Source organism: Cuculus canorus, chromosome 9 (genome assembly GCF_017976375.1).
Source record: "Cuculus canorus isolate bCucCan1 chromosome 9, bCucCan1.pri, whole genome shotgun sequence".
Taxonomy (NCBI): Eukaryota; Metazoa; Chordata; class Aves; order Cuculiformes; family Cuculidae; genus Cuculus; species Cuculus canorus.
Genome location: NC_071409.1, coordinates 20,558,386 through 20,581,168, shown reverse-complemented (window position 1 = coordinate 20,581,168; position 22,783 = coordinate 20,558,386). Strand labels below are relative to the sequence as shown.

At 40.8% G+C, this 22,783-nt stretch overlaps 1 protein-coding gene across 1 annotated transcript; it reads left to right on the top strand.

Annotated features, from left to right (window-relative positions):
* Positions 1-3,717: 3,717 nt before the first annotated feature.
* On the top strand, positions 3,718-22,256 carry SKIL (SKI like proto-oncogene). Its single transcript, XM_054074012.1, has 7 exons — positions 3,718-3,855; positions 4,760-6,690; positions 10,772-10,869; positions 12,273-12,511; positions 12,721-12,962; positions 13,507-13,731; positions 16,664-22,256. The coding sequence occupies exons 2-7, from the start codon at positions 5,584-5,586 to the stop codon at positions 16,823-16,825; spliced, it is 2,073 nt and encodes a 690-aa protein (XP_053929987.1). The 5' UTR covers positions 3,718-3,855; positions 4,760-5,583; the 3' UTR covers positions 16,826-22,256.
* Positions 22,257-22,783: the final 527 nt, after the last annotated feature.

Below are 22,783 nucleotides of genomic sequence, written 5' to 3'. Positions count from 1 at the left end.
TAGATAAGACAGAAACGTCCTGAATGTCTAGACAATCACATTGTAGGTCTGTGTCCTTCAAGATCAGTTCCAAAAGCTAGTAGATTCAGGCACCTTTTTTTATTCTGCAGTATTGTGGCTTTTGAGCAAACCTTGTATCTGCTTAATAACCAAGTACAAAGTGTCACAAATATGTTTACTTTTTGATAAAGGTATTTGTTGTCCTACCCTCAAACATTCTGTTGCAGAAGAATAAAGAATTAAACAGACAATTGAAATCAAACGCAGATGCGCTCCTGCGTGTCCTCTGTTGTATTCCTCAGTCTCCCTGCTCTGCACAAAAGCACACGTTTGTGTGCAAGGCTAGCCATTGTATTCCGGCAACTGCTTTGCCTCTTATTGCTTGCTTAACTAAGTAGAGGAAAAATGCCAATATTTATAAAATCCTTCTGCAGAATCATTACATGAAGCAATGCTCTTTTCTGTCTGAGGCTGGAAATGCTGCCGAAGCATTTGTTGTAGCAGCCAGAGTGAGACAATGCTTGCAGAGTGCTGTGTAATTGTGTTGCTGCAGGCAAAAGAATAGCATTTATGAAAAGCACAGGGTACTACTACACATTGCTGCACAACGCTGCAATTCATTTAAACATGTTTGTAGCACCTCCCTGCTTTGAAAAGTACAAACGGCGAGCCTAGATGTAATTCTGCATATTGAAGTGGAATGACCAATGTTTGTTAACCATTGTGTTTTGCTAAATGAGATCAAATGCCGTTGGATGCAAAGATCAGCCAAGATGTCTGGACTAGGTTTCTAGTACAACATCCATGAAATTTCCTTACATACACAAATCCTATTTGTAGTAAATCTGCAATGACTGGCAAGTACAGAGGTGTCAGTCCTGATCATCCTTCAGTTCATGGAACTCAAATAATGTGTAAAGGCTGTTTTTCTTATACCTGTGATTTTGCTGCTGTGGAGAAGCTATGCAGGTGAAATCTTGCAAAAGCAGCAGGGTAAATGTAAGTAAGGAACAATGCCCGCCCTGTAAGGGTAGTGGTTGCTGTGATAAATGCTCCCTGAGGAGAGGCTGAGTCAATCTTTAGTGACTTAAATTAAAATAGAGGAGAAAAAAAAAATGAAGATGGAAAAGGACTAATAGTATTGAAGGGGTGGATGGTTAATTGACTTTCTCCAATACTTGTGTTCTTCCCCAATATTAAATCTTGGTTCTAGATTTTTAGGAAGCTTTTATTTCTAATTTGGCCTACATGGAATGGAAGGAATTATGCTTTCCCTTCCTTCTCTGTTTTCTCTAGCCTGTGAAAAGAGAGATTATGGTTTTGTGTAGGCATTCTATGAAACATCTATTTCAAGCAGCTGCAAAAACAAGCACACTTAATTTTGAGTAATTTGGAGGTTTACATCCCTGACAAAATTAAGGCTTCTTTTTGGTACTCCTTTGTTGGTAGGGAAGCCTTCTGCCTGACAGTGCTGCAATATGGCAACAATAAAACAACGATCCTTGTTGTTACGACACCTTTCGCTGAATATAAAAATTGAAGTTGTGCTGTATTTCAGTTTTACGATTCCTTCATCTGTACCTGAATTCTTTAATAATGGAAAGGTCAAGTAGTTTTAAAAAATAAATACAACCGTTATTGTCTTTGGTATCAGAGTTGCCGTTAAAAGCCCAAGCACTGCTCTTTATCCAGTTATTCTAAACCTTGTTCTTCTACTTAAACCACCAGCAATTTATTATTTTTGCAATATAAAGCAAAATAAAATATAAAGCAGGTCCCAAAAATATCGCACTGGCTGCTGTACAAACACGGAGCAGGATAGCCCCTAGCTATAGATGTGACCATCTAAGGTTAACATAAAGGGCAAAGCCTGCACACAAAATAACATCGATCACCTCTTGCCCAGCCACCAGCAGAAGGAAATGTTGTAGGTATTGTAGATATCTACATTGCAACCGATGTGGTGTTTTAAAAGTGAGTTAGGAGGTGACTCCTGGAACAGCTTTGCAGTGATTCCCAAGGACCCCTCCATCAGTAAAGCCCTGCCAGTCTGAAGGAGATGTGGGTACATCAGAGGAACGAGGCCAAGGATTGAAGGGTACCAGACCCCTCTGCTGATGGGCAGCCAGGCAAGGCTGGTTTGCTCTGTGCTAAACCTCCTGACGCTAGGAAACAGGAGCGAAGGGACCTGCTCCCTTTGGGCAGCGCTGGATGGTGCTAAGCAGTGTCTGGTGGTCCTTCAACTGCCCTGTTTTCACGTGCTGTGCTTTCACACGCTGTATGAAAATAGGTAACTGTATGGGATGAAAGGCAATAGAATAGCGGATTGTGTCTGCATCTCGACTATCTTCATATCAGTTTGCCTTTGGATAAGACATCCAAAGGTGCAAACCAAAACGCTTGAGGCTCCTTGCAAACAGAAGAAATTTGTCACAATTAAATTTGTTGTACAAGGACTAAGCAGCCCCTGAAGAACATCTGCTCCAGTCCAGCAACGGTCCCTCAGCTGTGGGGTGTCGAAGCAGAGCCCAAATGGCGTGGGGACCCTCTTTGATGGAGGGACAGCCCCTGAGGGATCCCCACTGAGGGACAGTCACTGAGGGGATCTCCCTGTGGGACATCCACTGAGGGACACCCACCAAGGGACTGTCACTGAGGAACCGTCACTGAAGGACACCCACCAAGGGACTGTCAGTGAGGGACCCTCAACAAGGGACAGTCACTGAAAGGCACCCACCACTAGACTGTCACTGAGGAACCCCCTCGAGGGACAGTCACTGAAGGGATCTCCCTGCGGGACATCCACTGAGGTACCCCACGAAGAGACTGTCACTGAGAAGCCCCCCCCCCCCCCCGTCACTGCAGGACGCTCGCCAAGGGCCCCTCTGCGGGCCTGTCCCCGCCCCCCCGGCTCCCCGAGGCGCAGCGCGGCGGCCCCGCTCAGGGCAGCGTTTCCCGGCGGCTCCCGGGCGCTCCTGGGGCTGTGGCAGCCGGGCAGGGCGGCGTGGGGCGGCCTCGCAGAGCAAACGCCCCTTTTGTTATTTTCCTCTGCGTTTTATTTTTTTTTCCCTCTCTTTTTTCCTGCCGATGGCGGCGAGGGGGGGTGTGCGGCTCTGAGATGGCGGGAGACGGGGGTGGGGGGTGTCCTGGTTCTGAGGCGGCGGTGACGGGCGGAGGAGTGCGGAGCTTCTTAGAGCTGAGGCGGCCGAGGGGGAGCGGGGGGGTCGGGGGTCGGTGGCACGCAGGCGGCGGAGGGGGAGCGGGGCGGCACGGAAGCGGCAGCGAGGGGGGAAGCTTTGGGGGGGTTGTGCGTGTTTCTGCTCTGAGGCGGCGGGAGACTGGGGGGGGGGTGCGGGGCTTCTTGGAGCTGAGGCGGCGGCGGCAAGGGGGGAGCTTGAGTGGGAGAGTTCCTGTTCTGAGGCGGTGGCGGATGGGGGGGGCGACTCTGAAGGGAATCTTGCGGGGAGGAACCTGGTTCTAAGGCAGGGGTTGAACGGGAGGGCGCTCCCGGCGCTGGGGCGGCGGCGGCGGGGTGGATGGAGAGCCCCGGCTCTGAGGCGGAGGGCGGCTCCGATGCAGCGAGCGGGGGGGCGTGGGGGTGCGGGGCTTCTCTGAGCCGAAGCGACGCCAAGATGCGCGTCCGGCACTGAGCCGGGGGGGGGGGCGGGCGCTCGCGCCGCTGCCCCAGACGGGGGCGTGGCCGCGGCGGGGGCGGTGCCGGCGGGTTCGTGGCCGCGCGCCGCCGTCTCTCCGTCTCCCTCCGCCGCCGCCGCCGCCGTCTCCGCAGTGAGGTCACGGGTGGGCGGCGCTGAGCGCGCGGCGCCTGTTCCGCCGCCCGAGCCCCCACGGCGCCGGGTGAGGAGACGGTGGGGAAAGGGGGGAGCAGCCCGGGGGGGGAGGGGAGGGGGACGCGACGGCCCAGGGGGGTGGGGAGAGGGGGGAGGGGAGGCGGCGCGGGCCCGTCCCGAATGGGCGCCCCGAGGAGCCCCCGGGGGAGCCGCCCCTGTGCCCCCTGCTCAGCGTCCCCTTTGGGGCCCTTCCCGGTTCCCCCTGTGCCCCATTTTTGGGACCATTCCGCCGTGCCCCTTTGGGAATTGTCACGGTACCCCCCGTGCCCCCTCTTCGGGACCACTCCGTGGTGCCCCTTTGGGTACTGTCACTGTACCCTCCGTCCCCCCCCTTGGGACCACTTCGCGGTTACCCCCGTGCCCCCTCTTTAGTACCTCTCCCCGGCTCCCCCCGTGTTCCCCCCTTGGGACGCTCGCGGTGCCCGTGTCCCCTTGGGAGTCTTCCCGGTGTTCCCCGTGCTCCTTTGGGCACCGTCACGGTGCCCTCCTGGACGCTCCTTTGGGACCCTCCCCGGTGCCCCCCGTGCCCCTTTGGCAGCCGCCCCGGTGCCCTCCGTGTCCCCACTTTGGTACTCTTCCCGGTGCTCCTCCTTTGGGAGGTGTCACGGTGCCCCTTCTGGACCTTCCTTTGGGAGCTGCCCCGGTGCCTCACCTTTGGGACTCTCTCCGGTTCCCCCCGTCCCCCCTTGGGACTCTCCCCGGTGCCCTCTGCCCTGCCCGCGGGTGCGGGTCGAGGGGTGCGGGCTCCGGGAGTGGTGGCTGCTGCTGGGCACCACGCTCATGGCTTTGGCTTTAAAGGAGAGCTCCCGGCGCGGTGGGGTTGGGTCATTAATGGGGAAACATGTCCCTCCTCTGGCATCTAACCTTACCTTTTGGGATTGCCCATGAGTGACCTCTTTCTCCTCTCACAGATTGTCTGGACAGTGACAGAACTCGGTGTTCGTGTAGGACACAAATGTAGCCGATGGCCTGGATCTCACCTCCACTGCTAATAACTTGGGGTGGGAAAATTCTGACACACATCGGTGACATCTGTGCCAAAGGTGACTCCCTAGAGACGTTCAGGTTTTACCGGCGATCTGGATCAGCCTTTACTTTGGGGCTTTATTTGTGAACTACCATAGTAACTCTCACAGTGATGGTGAAATCATAAAGTTGGCAGCACAGTAAAGCAAGCCGGTGAGATTGCGTTTGATCTCCAAGAACTGAAAGTGCTGGATAAAATTTTCATACTACTTTAAATACATTTTGGATCGGTTGCATTAACATCAGCGCTTTCCAACCTGAGACCATTTTTCTCTTTTAATATTTAAACAGAGACTTATTTGAAAAGACTATATTTTTTAAAAGAAAAAAAGTGATCAAAGATGGATGCTCTTGCATCAACTCATCGTTTTTTACTAAATCACTGTACAAGGCTACTGTGTAAAATAGTGGGTAGCAGATAGAGAAAAGCCTTTTGTATGCATATTGCAGCGGGGTTTTTATATGAGAAAATTGAACAAGTAACTATAAAAGAAACTTCTGTGTAACCTTTCCATTGTTAATTTTATGGTGTTATGTGCAAAATGAGTTAGTGTTTACCACTGGAGGCTGAAGAAGTAACATTTTACTGAAAGAAATGCGCAGTTTGGTGTGCCTAAGGTAATCAAGGTCACTTCAAATTGGTTTTTGCATGAACAAGCAGGAAAATGCACCTCCAAGACTGACTTAATTAAAGTTCTGGTGTTTAGCGATGGAAAGCCCACAAATAAACTTCCCTCTAGGTCTAATTTCAGACCAAAAAAGGAGTGGGATCCAAGGGGATGGGAGTCCCCCATTAAAAAAAGCAATGACAGAAGCCCATGTAAATAGCAAAGTACGAGTTGTAATAAATAAGTTGCCAACAATAAAGAAGGAAAACTTGGACGAATATGACGAAACTCCTGTGGAGGCTGATGGGGAAACCGCCAAGCCAAACAGCACTTCACTATCTGAGCCTTTGAATTTAAATCCAGGTTTGAAACACACGTTGGCACAGTTCCACTTAAGCAGCCAGAGTTCACTGGGTGGACCGGCAGCTTTTTCAGCTCGTTATTCCCAGGAAAGTATGTCGCCCACTGTCTTCTTGCCTCTTCCGTCACCACAAATACTTTCTGGTCCGCTGCTCATTCCTCCAGACAGCTCCACAGAACTCACCCAGACTGTACTGGAGGGGGAATCTATCTCTTGTTTTAAAGTTGGAGGCGAAAAAAGACTTTGCCTGCCTCAAGTGTTGAATTCTGTTCTCCGAGACTTTTCGTTGCAACAGATCAATACGGTATGTGATGAACTGTATATATACTGCTCAAGGTGCACTTCCGACCAACTCCATATTCTGAAGGTTTTGGGAATTCTTCCATTTAATGCTCCATCCTGTGGGCTGATTACCCTGACTGATGCCCAGAGACTATGCAATGCTTTACTACGTCCTCGCACTTTTCCCCAAAATGGCAGTTTTCTTCCTGGTAAGAACACCTTCGCCCAATTGAAAGAGACTGGCAGCGCCTTTGAAGTAGAGCACGAATGCCTGGGCAAATGCCAGGGATTGTTTGCACCTCAGTTCTACCTTGCACCGGATGACCCGTGTATCCAGTGTTTGGAGTGCTATGGAATGTTTTCACCCCAGACATTTGTGATGCATTCACACAGATCCCCGGACAAGAGGACCTGCCACTGGGGATTTGAATCGGCCAAATGGCACTGCTACCTGCACATTAACCAAAAATATTTAGGAACATCAGAGGAGCAGGAACTGAAACATCTCTTGGAGGAAATGAAGGAGAAATTTAGCGAGAAAAATCAGAAAAGAACTCGTTCCAAAGTAAGTTCACTCAGTCTTGTAAAACTCCCAAATCTCTCTCTGCTCACACGTAAATACTTGTTTTGGAAGTGCATTGCTTGCCATTTCAAAATGAGAATGCTTGTCAAATCAAGCCTAAGTTAAATCTGTGAGAGAGCTTCACCATGGAAATACATTTCTCATTAAAAGGTGCAGTAATTTCTTTCCTCTTAGGGCTGTACATAACTTCATTGGAGCTGTTGGGCTTTGTTGGTTCTTGTTCTGTTTTAAGGGATACATTCTCTGGAAAATTCAGAGCTGCTGTGGAAATTTTCATTCTCCCATTTGACCTTTGAGTACGTTTTATGCAATGTTTGTTGCAGCAGCTGAGCAAAGCAGAAAAGACCTTGAAAATCAAGTATTACAAATTAATTCTTCTTTTGTTATTTTGACTCCAGCACACACATGTGCGGTGAATGGCAACCTGGCTTGCGAACCACCCATCTCATGACTTTGTGCGCAGGGTAGTGGTGCATTGATAAGTTGCTGTTTAGAAGCCCGAAGTCTGCTTGTTCAGCAATGGCTTTCTATTAAACTAGTTGTATAGAGAAATATGCTAAAAAGAAGGGGCTTTAAGCAGCCCAAGTAATGAGCTGTAGGCTGGTATCTTGACAATGGTTAATAATAGATGTTGTATTTTTTCCTAAAATACCGCTGCCAGTCTGCGCTGTGGTTCAAAAATACAGAGCTTATTTTTCCCTTAGAGACCTTCTGCTTTAAATAATAAGACAAGCACCAGATAAATATCGAATATCATAGAATGTTCCATTCATAGACGGTACAGTTTTTGGCCTATAATTTAAATTTAAAAGGTTTTTAAGTGATTCCTGCCCATGACTGTTTCTTTTCAGTGTATTTGGCATTTATGTGTCTGTCTGATGGCTACTGGTTTGATTATCTTTCTGTTTTGCCTGTTGGATGGTTTGTGTTGGATGTCAAAATAGCTGCAAGAGCAGTCCAGATGGTTGAGCCCAAAAAGGTATATTCGAAGTTGACACCTTTCAGCATAAACTTCTGGAAAGTTCATATTGCAGAGAGGCTTACCGTGGTGACAGGTATTTTTACAGTGGTGCCAGTCTGCAGTGAAGGATTTGAGCAGACAGTTTCCACGGAAGTCTGCAGCATGGCGTGCTTCCATGTGCTGAATTAGTTGAAAATGCAACTTCATAGTTGAAGTTCATAGCAAGGACACTTCACTTTTCATCTGATCAAGGCATGGCAGTCTTTATCCTTGCAATGTCATTGTAGGTATACTGTTGTATACTGGATGTGTCAGTGGAAATAGTCTTCCATCTTCATACCTATGATATTGCACCCTTTTCACAGCAGCAGATGTCGCACCATGAAGTCTTTCAGTTTCATGTGTACAGATGAAAATAAACAGCTGAAATTAGCAGTAACAGTAATTTGGACAGAACCGGTACAAATGAAAAGCAAAAACTCTTCTGCTGCAGGCTTATATAGTTCTTTCTTACCAAGCAGCATGTGAAATCAGAATGAGAGAGAAACTGTGAAAACTTGAACCAGGATAAAATTGTGGGGGAGGGTTCTTGGTTTTTTTTATGTCTCATGGATATTCATCTGGAAAGTACAAAAGATTAGAAGAGTTTAATGGGGGAGTGGTGGAATGCAGCCTCTGTTTCCTTGTCCTGGGGAAGCTTGGACTGCTTCAGATATCTTTCCTTCTTTTCTGTGGTGTGAGTGCAGCATTAGGTACAACATGTAGACATCCCCTTTTCTGACACTCCTAGGGACAGTTGTTTGCAGGATGTTCCATTTGCTGTTTTGTTGCCTTCTTACCACCTTTGCTGAGTTAGTCCTCAGAAGTGCCAGCACATCCTTGAGGTTATCTTGGAAGGCCCAGGAAGAAGAGTTGCCCTTGGCTGGGTCTTCGTCCACTGAGTAATAATAAATTATTAATTAAATCCCATAGTCTTTGGGGCATCCTACATCCTTTGCGTTGCCATTCGCCTTAGTGTTTCAGTTTTGAGTTTTCACTTCGTAGTGGAAATATGCTTTAACTTTCAATATTTTCAATATCTTTGTGCCACTAAGAAAGCTGTAAACCATATATTTGATTGTCACAGTTTCTCATTTTCTGTTGAGTTCCTGATTGCGGTGTAACATCTGCCTGCTCTCCATCGGACAGCCGTCCACCAAGTCTCTGCTGACCTCTGTGCTGTTAGATCCTTGCTATCTTTGACTTAGCAACAGTTTCTGATAATTGTTCAGCACTAGAACTTGTTTTGCTTCTCAGGCTTATTCCTTGAGTTGGTCACCATGCGTGGGTAGAAGCCCCAATTGTGGAGAGTTAGTGTTTCTTCCGAGTGCTTTTTGTAAATCCTATCTCTGCTAAAGCTACTGGCTTAATGGTTAGCCTGGAACCAGTACTTACCTATATATATACTTTTTTTTCCTGAAAACCAGCTTTGTACAACAAGCTTTAGAAGAAAAATAAGACATGTTATTCATGTAGCCCTTTCAAACAGTTTAGGTGGAAGCCATTCCATGAATGTTAAGTTTACTTGGATATATTGCATTTATAGAATTGTTTAAGAGCATCTAAACTACACAGATTGTTAAGTAAAGTAATATAAATGTGTATATTGAAGTAGATGCTTTGTCTCTGTTTTATTAACTTGGATAATGTATGAGGAATCATGTTAGGAAAAGACTTAATCTTTATTTACGACTATCTTTCATTTTCTCTCCTAAGTAAAAATTTGATTGCATGTTATGTAATTCATTTGCACTGGGTAGGTGGTACAGCGAGTTTTCATTTGAAATATGGAATCTCACCTAATAACTTGAAATTACAGATCACTGGATCTGTAATTCCATATATAAATAAATATGTTAAAATCTGAGTCTTAAAACATAGACAAGATTTGATTCAGAAGTTCAAATGTAAGTAGAAGAATATATTTAAATTATTGGAATGGTCTGAGTAAGCAGGAAGAATTTAACAAGTGTCAGGATGAGGCCAGTTTGCAAGAGCTTATTTGCTGCATTTCAAATCTTTATTATTTAAAGGTTTGATTATGAATTTACTGTTCCGGAGCTTAGCTGCCTTGTGCCTTCCTCCTTTCAGTTTATGTTTGAGGAGCTGCAGGGGTGGAGTTAAGTTTCAGTTTCAGTGCTCGAGCGGATTTTAGTGGGCTGGAAGATGTGACCAGAACATTGCAGATAGGCTTGGTCTGTCTGGTGGCCAAGTGGTGTTTGATTCTGCACACCTTGGTACGAGCCACACCTGTGTGACTGGGTAATCTTGACTGCTGGAGAGGAAGTTCTGTGACTATTTATTTCAGGGTGTGTAAATATAAACTTTAGTGATAATGTGTCTTGTACATGAGGAGTTGTGAAGATGTTAGAATGCTAGATGAAGCTTTCGGTACAGTAGGAATTTCTTTACCTTTATGGACCTTTTTTTTTTTATTTGAGTGTTTTTTCCAAAGGTTCTGGGTCTGGGTCTAAATCGTCTTAAGACGATTTATTCTGATGCACCCAAATTAATTTTGTTTGTTACTGTGAAGGGAATAGAATTGTCATGCTAGCGCAGCAGCATTGTCCACTTGTGTAATAAAAACTCATGTCAACTGAGGAAAGTTCTGTCTCTGGAACACCTGTGATTGTCCCATTTTATTCACAGGTTTTATGTTGTAATAAAGTATCTGGCAGCTGCTTACTATGATGCGGGTACTTTATTGCAAAAGGCTCCTACAGCCTTCTGGGAATCCCAGTTTCTGCTTTCTGTTTATCCCAAAAATTTTTAGCATACCTCTGACAGAGTTCTGGAAACTCAGCAGAGTTTTTTTATAGGTTTGTAAAGAGATTTTCTTTTAAATTCGTTGCTGCTTTGCTTATAATGGGAAACTGGAGATCAAAGAAACTTCTGTGGCTTGCATCACCCTGCATCTCTGCCAAAGACACTCAATTTCCCAGTACCTCAGTTTCTCTGGTGTCTGTGCATCAATGGTGTAAATGCCATTCTTCTAAGGAACCTTTATGAAAATATAAATAACATGTACCCATCTTCCAATTACCAGTTTATTTTCTTCCTTAGGAAGAATCACAGCGGAGTGTGGAATTATCACAGTGGTATCCAGTTATAAAGCAAGAGGCAGAAACTGATCCTCAACCATCCTCCTTTTTCCATCCCAGGTAACTGAATTTCTTATGTAGAACTATAAGCTCTGTATGTGCAAGTATATAAATGCTTTTGGCTGTTTAAAGATAATTCAAACTGAAAACAAATGTACTTGCAACCTGAAACTCTAAGGTGATCACACAGGAATAACTGAACCCTAAATTTTTACGCATTTCTTAGTGTAAGTATTAACGAACTGCATATGAGTAGGTTTTGGTACAGGACTCAAGCTGTGATCTCTGAGCGTCCTTCAGCAGGCAACACAATTGAAATGTAATTACAATTTCTCTTTTCAGAGTAGAAATGACAGAAGGTAATTTTTAATCATTTGTGTTACAATATAATGCATGCCTGTGGAAAGCTGCATAGATCTATTTACCATGAGCGCGACTTAATTTCCTTTCAAAAGAGACTCTTAAAAGGCATTTGAAGGCTTTCTTTCATTCTGGAACAATGACTACGTCTGAATTGTTTGTTGACTAGTTTTGTGGTTTTAGAAACCAAGTGCATTTCCTTAGCATAGTGCACAATTTGTGATGTGCATCAATAAGGGAAACGTTTTTTCTTGACATACCGCTTAGCCTCATCCCCATGTGGTTATACATTTACCTTATATGGGTGCGATCAGACTCTTTTGGCTAGCAGCATGCATCAAAGCAACACGCATCAAACTGGTTCCCACACTAACATGTGGATGGTGGAACTTCTGTGATGGTCCCTCAGTTTGCTGTTTCTGTCAGTGTCTTCCTTCAGAACTAGGGGAAAGGAAAGTGTTGAAGGCAGCAATGTTAACTCCCGCATCATGGCACCGATTATCTTGGCACTGACCTGAACACATTTGGCAATCTTTTCTCTCTGTATTAGACGAAGTATGGGTGGCTACGTTAGGGCATTACAGAAGGATGCTCTCAGGAGCTGTGAAAATCCAGACAGTTTATCTGTGTGTGGGAGGGAAGGTCTGGCATTGGTCTGAGACATGCTCCAGCACTTTCGGAACACAGCTTTGTGATTTAAAGTGTGATGTGCTCAATCCCCTACACTGACCACTTTCCCATCCTCTACTGCTAATATAAGGATTATGAAAATGCTGGAGAGTCTAGATTCCATGGCATTCTAATTTTGCTCCTCGCATTTAATTGAAGACTTCATATGATTTTCAGTATGATTTTTTTTTTAATCAGCCATGTTTGGAAAATCCTCTTGTTCGATAGCCTCAAAACCTTATCCAGATAATCTACTCAGTAGAGATTAAGTGGATCGTTGGGATTTCCCTTTGCATAGGAAAAATCTAAAAAGGACATGCTTATTTTTCATTGAAGCTTTTACAGCTTGAAATCATGTTAAATTAAACTTCCTGCTCTCTACCAGTCATCATTTATTAGCGTTCATTCTTAATTTTATTATTCTGCTGTTTCAGTTACTACCTTTATATGTGTGATAAAGTGGTTGCCCCAAATGTATCTCTTGCATCACAATGTAAGGATGTTGCAAAAACAACAGTCAAAGCTTCAGAAGTAATAAAATCCTCATCTGGACAGTCAGAGAAGAAGCCCATTAGTGGAAAGCACAAAAAAGCCGCATCCTATCCAGAGCTTTCTCTTGAAGAACAGGAAAAAATTGACTTGAAAACTGGTGTGGAGCAGCGTAAGCATTTAGGTGAGTAGTGAAAATTACTTTGAAGTCTTTTCAGTTTTTGTATCACATAATCTTGTAAAGCTCAACACCAAGTTAGTGTTTTGTGATGTCACTTCAGTTTTCCAAAAATTCTTTTGACCTTTTTCTAATCTTCAGTTTTCTTTGCATTTTTTCATTCTGGAAGTTTAATTTTCCAGGATTATTATGCTGTGTTCTTCTTTTCTCTGTAGATCCACCTGTCTCAACTCGTTGTGCAAGGGGTGGAAAATCTGAACGTATTTCTTCCAAAATCACTAGAGATTCTGGCTGTGTTGAAGTAGGTAATGACGTGCGAACCTTGTCCCCCACTCTCATGAAAGACATCAGTTGTGAAGATGACAAAGGAAAGATCATGGAAGAAGTAATGAAAACCTACATAAAACAGCAAGAAAAACTAAATACTATTTTGCGGCGAAAACAGCAGCTTCAAATGGTATGATGCCAATCTAAGTGCATTTCTTTTTTGACATCAGAAATCTTATGTCAGCTTGTTGGTTCTAGAACCAGTATCAGGGCCCTAGAGCCGCTACTTTTAAGTTGTCTGCTCTTGGAGGTAAAGCTTGTAGCTCAGTTAAAACAGTGAAGACTTCAAAAAATATCAAAAAGCCAGTGGAAAAAGAAATCACACACTTATATTCTGTTTTCTGATGATACACTTCTTACATCTTCAAGGGATACTTAAGTAAATCAGTGCCTCTGCTTTCTGAGGTTCACTGCTGGAAGTTGTGTATCTGTTTCAGGAAAGTCCATGTTCTTGAAAGTATGATTAATTTCTTAAAAAATCAAATATTTGCTGCAGAATTCCAGGCAGTCATTGATACATAGATAAATATTATTATCAGACTACTGCTGTCACTAGATAAGTACGGTCTCTTTGGCTTCATTGTTTCCAGATACACATTTAAATTAAGTTTTTTACTTTTGTGGTTTTCGAACCAAGGTGTATGTGATCGTGGTTTGCTTTTTTTTTTTGACAGGAAGTGGAAATGTTAAACAACTCTAAAGCTATGAAGGAACTAACTGAAGAGCAGCAGAATTTACAAAAAGAACTTGAATGTTTGCAAACAGAGCATGCTCAAAGAATGGAGGAATTTTATTTTGAGCAGAGAGACTTGGAGAAGAAACTGGATCAAGTGATGAAGCAAAAGTGTAGCTGTGACTCCAATTTAGAAAAAGACAAAGAAGCTGAATATGCAGCACAGGTGAGAAGGGAGAGTTCTTTTCAAACCAAATTGTATTTACTGTATCAGGAAATTGTGATGGTATTGCTTAGCCACCTTAAGGCTTCATCTTCTCCATGTGTTCTGATACTAATACCAAAATAGGTCACAGTGACAGCGATGTTTATTTTATTCTTCCCTGGTTGAAACTGAAGTAGAATGCTGTTTATAGAAACACATGATGTTATTGATGAAATATTGGTCTTAAACATAAGGTCTGTTACATCCTCTTTTAAATAAAATCATGTTTTTAATATATATTGGCTTGCCCATGTTATAGAATTAGACATTCCCACTTTATAGAAATAAGCTATTCCTCTTTTTCTTCCTTTTATGTTAAACAAACAAACCCCTCAACCATATCTTCGTCAGATACCTTGCTGCTTTTTCTGTTCCTTGGTGGTAGAATGTTCTGCCTGTTAAGTCCCTTTCTGTGCTCTATCGAAGCAGTTGGTCAAAAGTTCTCTTGGAATTGAAAATCATATTTTTGTCGCTCATTCCTGCCTATTGTGTTCATATGTTAAAACCTATGAAATTTTTTTTTTCTTTCACTTTCCCTTTAGCTTTTACTATTTCTTATTTGCGTTGGATGTTATTCCTGCCATTGCAATGGAATAGATAGAGTTAATGCCAAAGGCAGCTCTGGAATACCCCTTTTCAAAATAAGTTGCAGTTATGATTAAACATATAGTGATTATGTACTGTGTCACGGAAAACTAGTCTTCATTTTTTTTTTAAGAAAACAAAACCAAAAACTTAAGCTCAGTAAAGCATTGTGGTCATTTGATCATAGCTGTGTGTATTTCCTGTTCTTACTGTCTCAAACTGAGAAACAGGCAGTACTTGAGAGACAGGTTTTAGTATTTTTGGGGAGTAGGGCAGAGACTAGCATCATAAATCCTTCTGATGAATTTAATTTCATGACATCCCACTCCACAGATCCCTAGCCTTTGCTGCCAGAAATAATCCTCTCTGACTAAGGCCTGATTTACTAAACATCTGGTACAAGCCCTGTTACTGCACGTAACAACATGTTCTAATTTATGAAGATAGTGATTTATGGCATGTTTTATATGGCTTGTGTAGCTTACTTTCTTCAGAGGGTTAAAAAACATACATTGTTCCTCAAGGAGACTGGTTGACTGTTTCTTTTGAAGTTGTGACTTCAAAAACTAAATACATTCCTTGCATTAAAGTTTACTCTGCCATTATCTGTGTGGTAGAACTGTTTGCAGCATACATTTTGAACCTTCTTCTCCGTTTATCACATCTTACAATAAATTTTGGACCCTAAGTTCAAAGCAGTTGTTGGAAGTACCAGAGTTAAATGGGGGTCCTGGCAACAGGCAACTTCCCCAAGGTGTGCATACAGCATTTTTAAAGGTCCTTAATCCAATGTCTTCTTGAAGCAGTTGCCTTGGCTACCATTTTTCCCTGAGAACTGTGGACTCCGGGGACCCTCTTTGGGTATTAAACAAAACTAATAATTCGGAAGTTTCAACTTGCTTAAGCGTTTTGTTCTTATTTCTATGTGTGTCTGAAAATGCACTGAGTCTTCTCCCCCTTTTTGACATCTTTATTGAATTGTCTGGTTTAATTGTTGCTTTACCATGTCAATCTCAGCAGGTTGGTGTATAGCCAGTGCTGGAACCTCTCTTTACGGCTGGAAATCAAAACTCAGCCAGGGATGTGCCTGTGTAATACATGCTGCAACATGCAGGCAGTGGGTATTATCGTACTGCAACAGTTTACTTAATCAAAGGGGTGGAGTCAGCAGACTGCCATTAATAGCCTGTTGCTGTCTAAGAACTGCTTAAATATTTCTGATTATATGAAGAACTGTTTAAATGTTTCCAATTATACAAGTGAAGATGAAAGTCTATGTTTCTCTAAAATCAGCATGGCAGCCAGTACATTTTATAGCAATTAGTGAACACCAGTGATCCTGTGTTCTCCTGTTTCTTTCATCCTCACGACCTAACTCCCTCATTTTCAGTGAGATGTATGCTTATTGATGGTTTAGATCAGACAGATACCTACCAATTTTTTAGATTCAGTGAGATCTTTTTTTTTGTGAGAAATAACCCCTTAACTCAATGGTAGAGAAGATAACTGGTTTCCAGTCTCCTCCCTGTTTTAGCTGCCGATAGTAAACCTATAAGCAATTTGACGGTAACTTTCCCACACTGCAAAAATTCACCAGACATTTCCATATCTCACTGTACATAAGTTTTGATGACACTTCAGCAAATTTGACTTTTACTGTACTCCAAAGATGAAAAAATTATTTAATTTCTGTGTTTAAACACAAAATATTTCACAAAAAAATGTGGGTGGGCTCATGTTTGAAGACACACAGACACACACATACATGTACAGGTGGTATGTTCAAGATTTTCTGAATGTCATTTCTGGTAATTCTGTTTCATTTATACTGAAGGGTATCAGCAAACTTGTTGGTGACTTTGTTCTAGTAATATGCATTCAGGCTTTGAAACGAAGTAATATTTTATCAGATAAGATAAAGGAACCTGGAAAGTGAAAAAGTGCTATTTATTCTGGGATTTGTGAAGCATCTGATGCAGACATCACAGTCTTCCTAACAGATCATATGTATTATTGACATGGTCTAGTGTGATAGTTCGTGTAACTGCAATTTATATGTATTTTAAAATTAGACTTTTCACGTTTTGTATAAAGCGTGATGTTTATGCGGCTTTGCATATTGATCTCGTTTGCTAATGGTGTAGTAGGTGACTGCAAAATTCTTGATAACAGTAGAAGATAAGATGATAAATACTGGTGAACTGAAATACTTTTATCTGGGTAGTCATCAGTGGTGTCTTGAAGTGAATAGTTGATATTTACAAATAATTTTGCTAAAATTTGCTCTCCCTCTGTCTCTGTTTTACAGCTGGCGGAATTGAGACAGAGACTGGATCATGCAGAGGCAGATAGACAAGAGCTTCAAGATGAGCTGAGACAAGAACGAGAGGCAAGGGAGAAGTTGGAGATGATGATAAAGGAATTGAAGCTACAGATCTTGAAATCTTCAAAAAATGGGAAGGGAAAATAGAAATTGGAAGATGCAGCATGACTGTGTCCTTCAAACAGGGTGTTCTGTTTTTTAATGAATTGTGAGCCATTTCTATGTGATGAGAAGAACTCTACAGATGCCTATTTCCCAGACAAGTCCAGATGAAGATATACATATATAAAAATAAATAGAGATAGATAGGTGAACATTTTTAGATTTTCCTAACCAATGAAAATCTGCATTTATTTGTACTGGTGTTTTTCTCAAAAAATGAAAAATACAAAACTCTTGATTTAGAGTGACCAGTTTCTGTCTATTTCTAATGCAGTCTTGAGGACTCTACCTTTTAACATTGTCTGTTAAAACATATGTGATGATCTTTATTTTGCTATCACTTGTACATCCTTTAAAAGTACGTTAAAAACATTCAGAATTCTTCAAGGTCAAAAATAGTTTGGGTTTCAGTGAGAATTATGTGTTCTTGAACTGGGGGAGAGTAAAGGCAACCTTTCATCTGTAAGGTAATACTCAAAATTGCTACAATGATAGATGATTGATCATCTGAAGTGATTCACCAGCATGAGTTTTTCCCATAATTTCATTGTGTGAAGTCAAGCTGATCTTCTCAGTATTTTCTATTTAACAGCTTATTATCAATCTAAAGAATTTTAGAGCCAGCATTTGCTTGCCATGCTGGAAGAAGAAAACTTTAGGGTTCTTTTGTAAATTAAAATATTTACAATTGCAATGGAATCTTTGGAAATAAAAAAATGGCATATTTTGTTTTGTTTTCTTCTATATAGTAGGTATGGAAGAAATGTTAATAAAGGGTTTAAAGGTGAGGCTTTTCCTTCTAGAAACTGAGAAAGCTTGATTTAACTGGTTTTCAGATGTTAATGCTTTCAAGGAGAATGGTATTTCTATGTACTAATATGTATTTCTTTAGTTTCTTTAGTACCCTAAGCCTCCACACCTTGAGCTTCTTGCCAATTTGTTGATCTTTCTCTTATTATGTAGAACAAGCCTTAACTGACATTGCGATAATAGCTTAAAGAAATACAATTCTGATATGGCACTTTGAAATGATTTTGATAGTCTCTGTATTTGAATGGCCTGGTAACTTTACCATGAATTAAGAAATACAGCATGTTTGTTAAGCTATAACATTTGAAAATGTGTAGTTGTACAGAATTACTGTTTTATGTATATATAATGTTTGAGTACTTCAGAAGTCTGGTTCCTGGTAGATTAAACGCATGATTACAAAGTTGGATGAAGAAATACTTTTTTGCACTTGTCTCCAGAAAGTTTGGTACAGGTGACAGATGTGACTAGGAATGTTTTAGTGGTTCTAGTATTTCACTACAAAATTTTAACCTGTGCTTTATCTTCTGTTTTTGAGGTACTTAGGCTTATTATTCTCTTAATAATTCAGTTAGTTTTGGATGAAACCACTACTAAAGGCCTACCTTGATTTTTTTTTTTCCCCTGAAGTAGTGAAACTGAAAAATTTCGAGTTCTTTTTTAGTGGTACAACAGGACTGAATATCACAGAGAAAGGTAAAATTGCACATATCTTTAAATTGAATGAGAAATTAGGTGGTAAATTAAATGTCATGGAGTCATCAGATGATTCTTTTATAGCTGTGTACAATTTTGTTTATGAACTCTGTGTCATATTTGCACTGATGATTAAAGCAGGTCAGATGAAAAAACATCAGACAATTTTCTTTGTGAATGTTGGTCAGAAGGGAAGACCAATATGACGTATTCCTCTTACTCCATCTCTAAAGCGTTGCTTTAAAGAAAAAAGAAAAGAGAAAAGCCTGTCTTTGCATTTGGAAGGAAAAGGGTTTAGTAGAAATAATTCTGATTGCATATGTGCCATTTGCTTTAAATCACGGTGAATATTTTATTGTAACCACCACCAAAACTGTGGCTGTAGGGGAGAGTAGGCAGGAATGTTGGTAGAAGTGTGATTATTGTGCACTGGAGCTTGAAGTAATCCAACTTGTTTGGCAGGACCTACGTTGGATTAGCTTAGATGGGCAAGTAAGAAAACACCGTCCTGGGAAACTGAAGTGTTTCATCGGGGTAATATCAAAGGATCAAAAGATACCATTACTAGTTGCTTTTCAGGGTCAGTGTTTTGAGCCAGACCTGTTTGATTGTCAATGTAGATAAGGCCACACAGACTCCTTTAGTATAGCTGCAGTGACTAATTTACCACCGTTTTTATTGCTTAGCTGTTGAATGTATGGAATCCTCATGGGATTATTATGTTAGAATACTGTATATTCCTTTTTCATTCGGGTCTTGTCTATGTTATATTACTTTTCTCCCATTTTGCCACTGGTGGTTCTTCAGCAGTGGCTGTTGCAGCTGGGTTCCCATGCCTCGGCCAGCACAGCAGCTGTCTCCCAACCAACTGTTAACCAACTGGTTTGTGCTGTAGAGGCTCTTCAAATGCTAGTGGACATCGTTTGTACTAATATTTTCACTGTTGCAAGAACTCAAGCAGCTATATGAAATTTCAGCAATTCCAGATGCAGATAAGGCCTCCTAATCGTTTCAAAGAACCTGGCTGAAAAAGCTAATGGGACTTCTATTAAAATGACTTTAAAAGTAGCTTTGTAAATATTCCATTTAGTTAATCTAAAGTTAGAATGCATTTTAAATTATTGTAATTCTGTTAAAACTCTTAAAATATTACTTTCAGGCTCTTTACATAACATAAATAATTTTCATAGGTGTAGACTTAATTTTATACTGATTTTAAGTAATAATGTATACATAAATGTGCCATAGATTTTGTGTGTTCTCAGTCTTTGAAAGGTAGTTTTTTAGTAAATTGTAAATAATACTGTATAAGTTGTAGAACAAATATATGTTGACCTTTTTTCACTACCTTATACTAGTTATATTGAAAGATTTCTTTTATAACCTAACATAGGAACTTGGAATGCACACTTAAGGGTCCTCACTTAGGTGCACACGTAATGGTAGAAATAAATTCTGTCGTTAGGTCCTCGCTTTCAGTCACAGTGTGCTCATTTTCTGTATTATTTGTTTTGCCTTCAGTTATTGTTTGCTGATCTTTCAGGCAGAAAGTCTTTTCCCCAGATAGTTGTGACGTGAAGCCTTTAGGAACAAATCCTAAAATTGTCCCTAACTTTGAAAGTTGTGTTGTTTAAACACCCAGGCCAAGATCAAAGCTGCCTGGTGCACCTTTGGGAACAAAGTAACTATGATTTAAGGTGAATATCTAATTTGCTCCTATAATTTTTAATAGAGAACTTTCACGTGCTTTGTGTTCTCTAATCAACAAGAATATGTAAGAGCTTGGAGAGTTTAACTCTTGTAATTTTGGCAGTCTGATGGCACCCTTGTTTGCAGTGTAGCCATGTATTCCTAGACGAAAGAGATTTTTATCTAAATCTCCAAACTTAACTAAATCTGTGTTTTAGTTTTTGTAAAGCATATCGTTTAGCTTGAGTATTTAGATAAATGTAGTTATGTTTCTCATTCTTAAACTAATTTTATTCTATATTTAATATATTAATAGCTTAGATGTAAAATCATTTGTATATAGTAAAGGCATAATGCAATTAGTGAAGTAGGAAAAGTTGAGTGGGAGCATAAAGCTACTGGTGGCCTGAAAATAATAAGGCTTGGCCCATATTTTAGAAGTCACAATGTTTTATTCATACATTCTTGTTTTATATTGGGGAGGGCATAGCTAGAATGTGTTATGAAATTTTTCGAGAACTTTCCTAGCATTAGTGGTGAAGTTGGCCTTGAAATGCTGTCCTGGTCAGCTTCCTAGAATTCACTTGTTTGTAGAGTATATATTTTGATTGTCAGTAAAGATAACAACTTTGTATTTTTTCTGCACTTAATTCATGTAATTAATCCACATGACAGAGTTTTCTATAACATGGTGAAAAATGCAATTACACCTACCTGTTAATCACTGCTTGCAATATTTCAGAAATTTTATTGAAGCTGCCATTAATAAGCAGCAGAAAGCTGCAAATTTCAACCATTACATTTGCAATGTGAGTATTCATAAGTTTTCATTACAGAATGCTTGTAGAATATTCTATTTGTTGCATATTTCTATTTCAAAAAGACGTCTGTTTTTAGCTTTTGTGAAAGCAGTTATTGCCTACAAATTACATGACAATTTTGTAGTGTGTCTCCATTACTTAGAAAATTGGGGTTTTTTTTAGGGTTAGCGGTTCAGTTGGAAAATGCTTGAAAAAAAGAGTTTTAAGCACTTCATCAAGCACAGCAAACAAATGGTATAAAATTTTGCTATTTGAAATTGGTTAAATGTAACTATAAACTGATTTTTTTTTTTTCAAATATAGATACCTCACTTAAAGGAAAGCACAGCTGTACTGTAGTTAATTCTATAATAAAAAGTTGGTCTAAAATATTTTGTTACCATTATGTTGCTTTCTGTGATTGACGAAATCTGGTTTTATGTTTTCATATTCACTCTCAAAAGTATTTATTGATGTTGACGTGCCAGTATAATTATCTTAATAAATTACAGAAAGCAGCTGCAGAACAGCAGAGTCTGTGTTGGCTCAAGGCAACGGGTCGGATGGCTGTTCTGAAACCATAGTGAAAGCCTGTGAAAAATGATCAGGGCGTTCAACAGTTGTTAATACTTTGCCAATGATGTACAGTCTTAAGAGTTGCTGTGGTTGCATTACATGACACACAAAACTGTCCTCTACCTCACGTGAGATTTAACAGATATTTTATATGGTTTTAGTAAACAAGATGCATCTATCTGGTCACTTAGTTTACAAATTTTGAATTATATTTATTGAAACATGACATACTGTGCTCTTAGCTTATACCTCAATTGTATTTTGTGCTGTTATCCATTTTCATGCTTTGTAAATACCTGTATAGATTGTGGATTCAAAAACAAATAAAGAACTGTAATGTCAGAACGCTTTCCTTTGTAGTATTTTTGGACACTGACTTCTCAACATGACTTTTTGGAAGGTGTTTAACAATGATGCTTTTCTGAGGAGGACAGTCTTCTTTGCTTTGATTACAGCGAATTAAAACTTGATGATACAGAAACTTGTTAGCAGAACTCGCACTGCCTGCAGCAGGTCCCCAGTTTTCTAAAGGGCATTTTTAGCAAAATCTACAAGATTGATAGTCCTCCTGCGGCATGAGTCCATTTTCTAGCTCTGTGAAGATATTGACACTAAATTTTTTGTGGATCTTGCTGTAAAGTTGGTGTTGATGCAGTTAAGTACAACCACTTGTATTTGACAAGCTCTGTATTGCATGGCTTTTGTTGGTAGTTTACTACTTGAGCAGTGGTTTTGTTCCCATCCCTCCTTAATAGCTCGGTAATGCACAAGATAAAAGTCACATCACTGTACTGAGATTTATAAAAAGTTTAAATCAGACATGAGAATTGTACTTTGTTTGCTGATGGAAAATATGCCCTACAGTGAATCTCTGGAGCTCTCTTGTGTAAATCGCATGTTTACGTGGTTTAGCATTTTTGTCTGTTATTAGGAAGCTTAAATAGCAGAAAATCCACAATAGAAGAGAGAGAAATGAGGCAATAAGAAAAGAGGGAGCTGTCCTGTAAGCTATATGTGAATGGATTTTCCGTTTACATTGGGTTTCCACCACTTATAACTATATGCTATGTTCCATTGGTCGCTGTAAGATAAAAAAAACAGATCATAATAAAAACATCTAATTTACTACCAATAGTGTTTTAGAGATTTTCTAGGTGTTTGTATTCCTAGTGGGAGTCGGACTTTCTTGACAGATGAGAAAGCGCAGTCACATACACACATTAGATCACCTTTTCCCTTCCCATTAAACCAGAGCAAAAATGCTTATACCCTTGTTTTAAAGTACTGTTCTTGCATATAGGAAATCCTGATTGTGTTTCAAATTAGTGCAAATGCATGATGCTGCATGTACTTGTCTGTACTTTACAGCTGA

Bases quoted from the DNA above. Each gene is read 5' to 3' on its own strand.
- SKIL (XM_054074012.1), top strand. From the start codon at position 5,584: ATGGAAAGCCCACAAATAAACTTCCCTCTAGGTCTAATTTCAGACCAA. The intron at 12,963-13,506 runs GTATGATGCCAA...TTTTTTTGACAG, and splicing joins GAAAACAGCAGCTTCAAATG to GAAGTGGAAATGTTAAACAA. The intron at 13,732-16,663 runs GTGAGAAGGGAG...TCTGTTTTACAG, and splicing joins AAGCTGAATATGCAGCACAG to CTGGCGGAATTGAGACAGAG.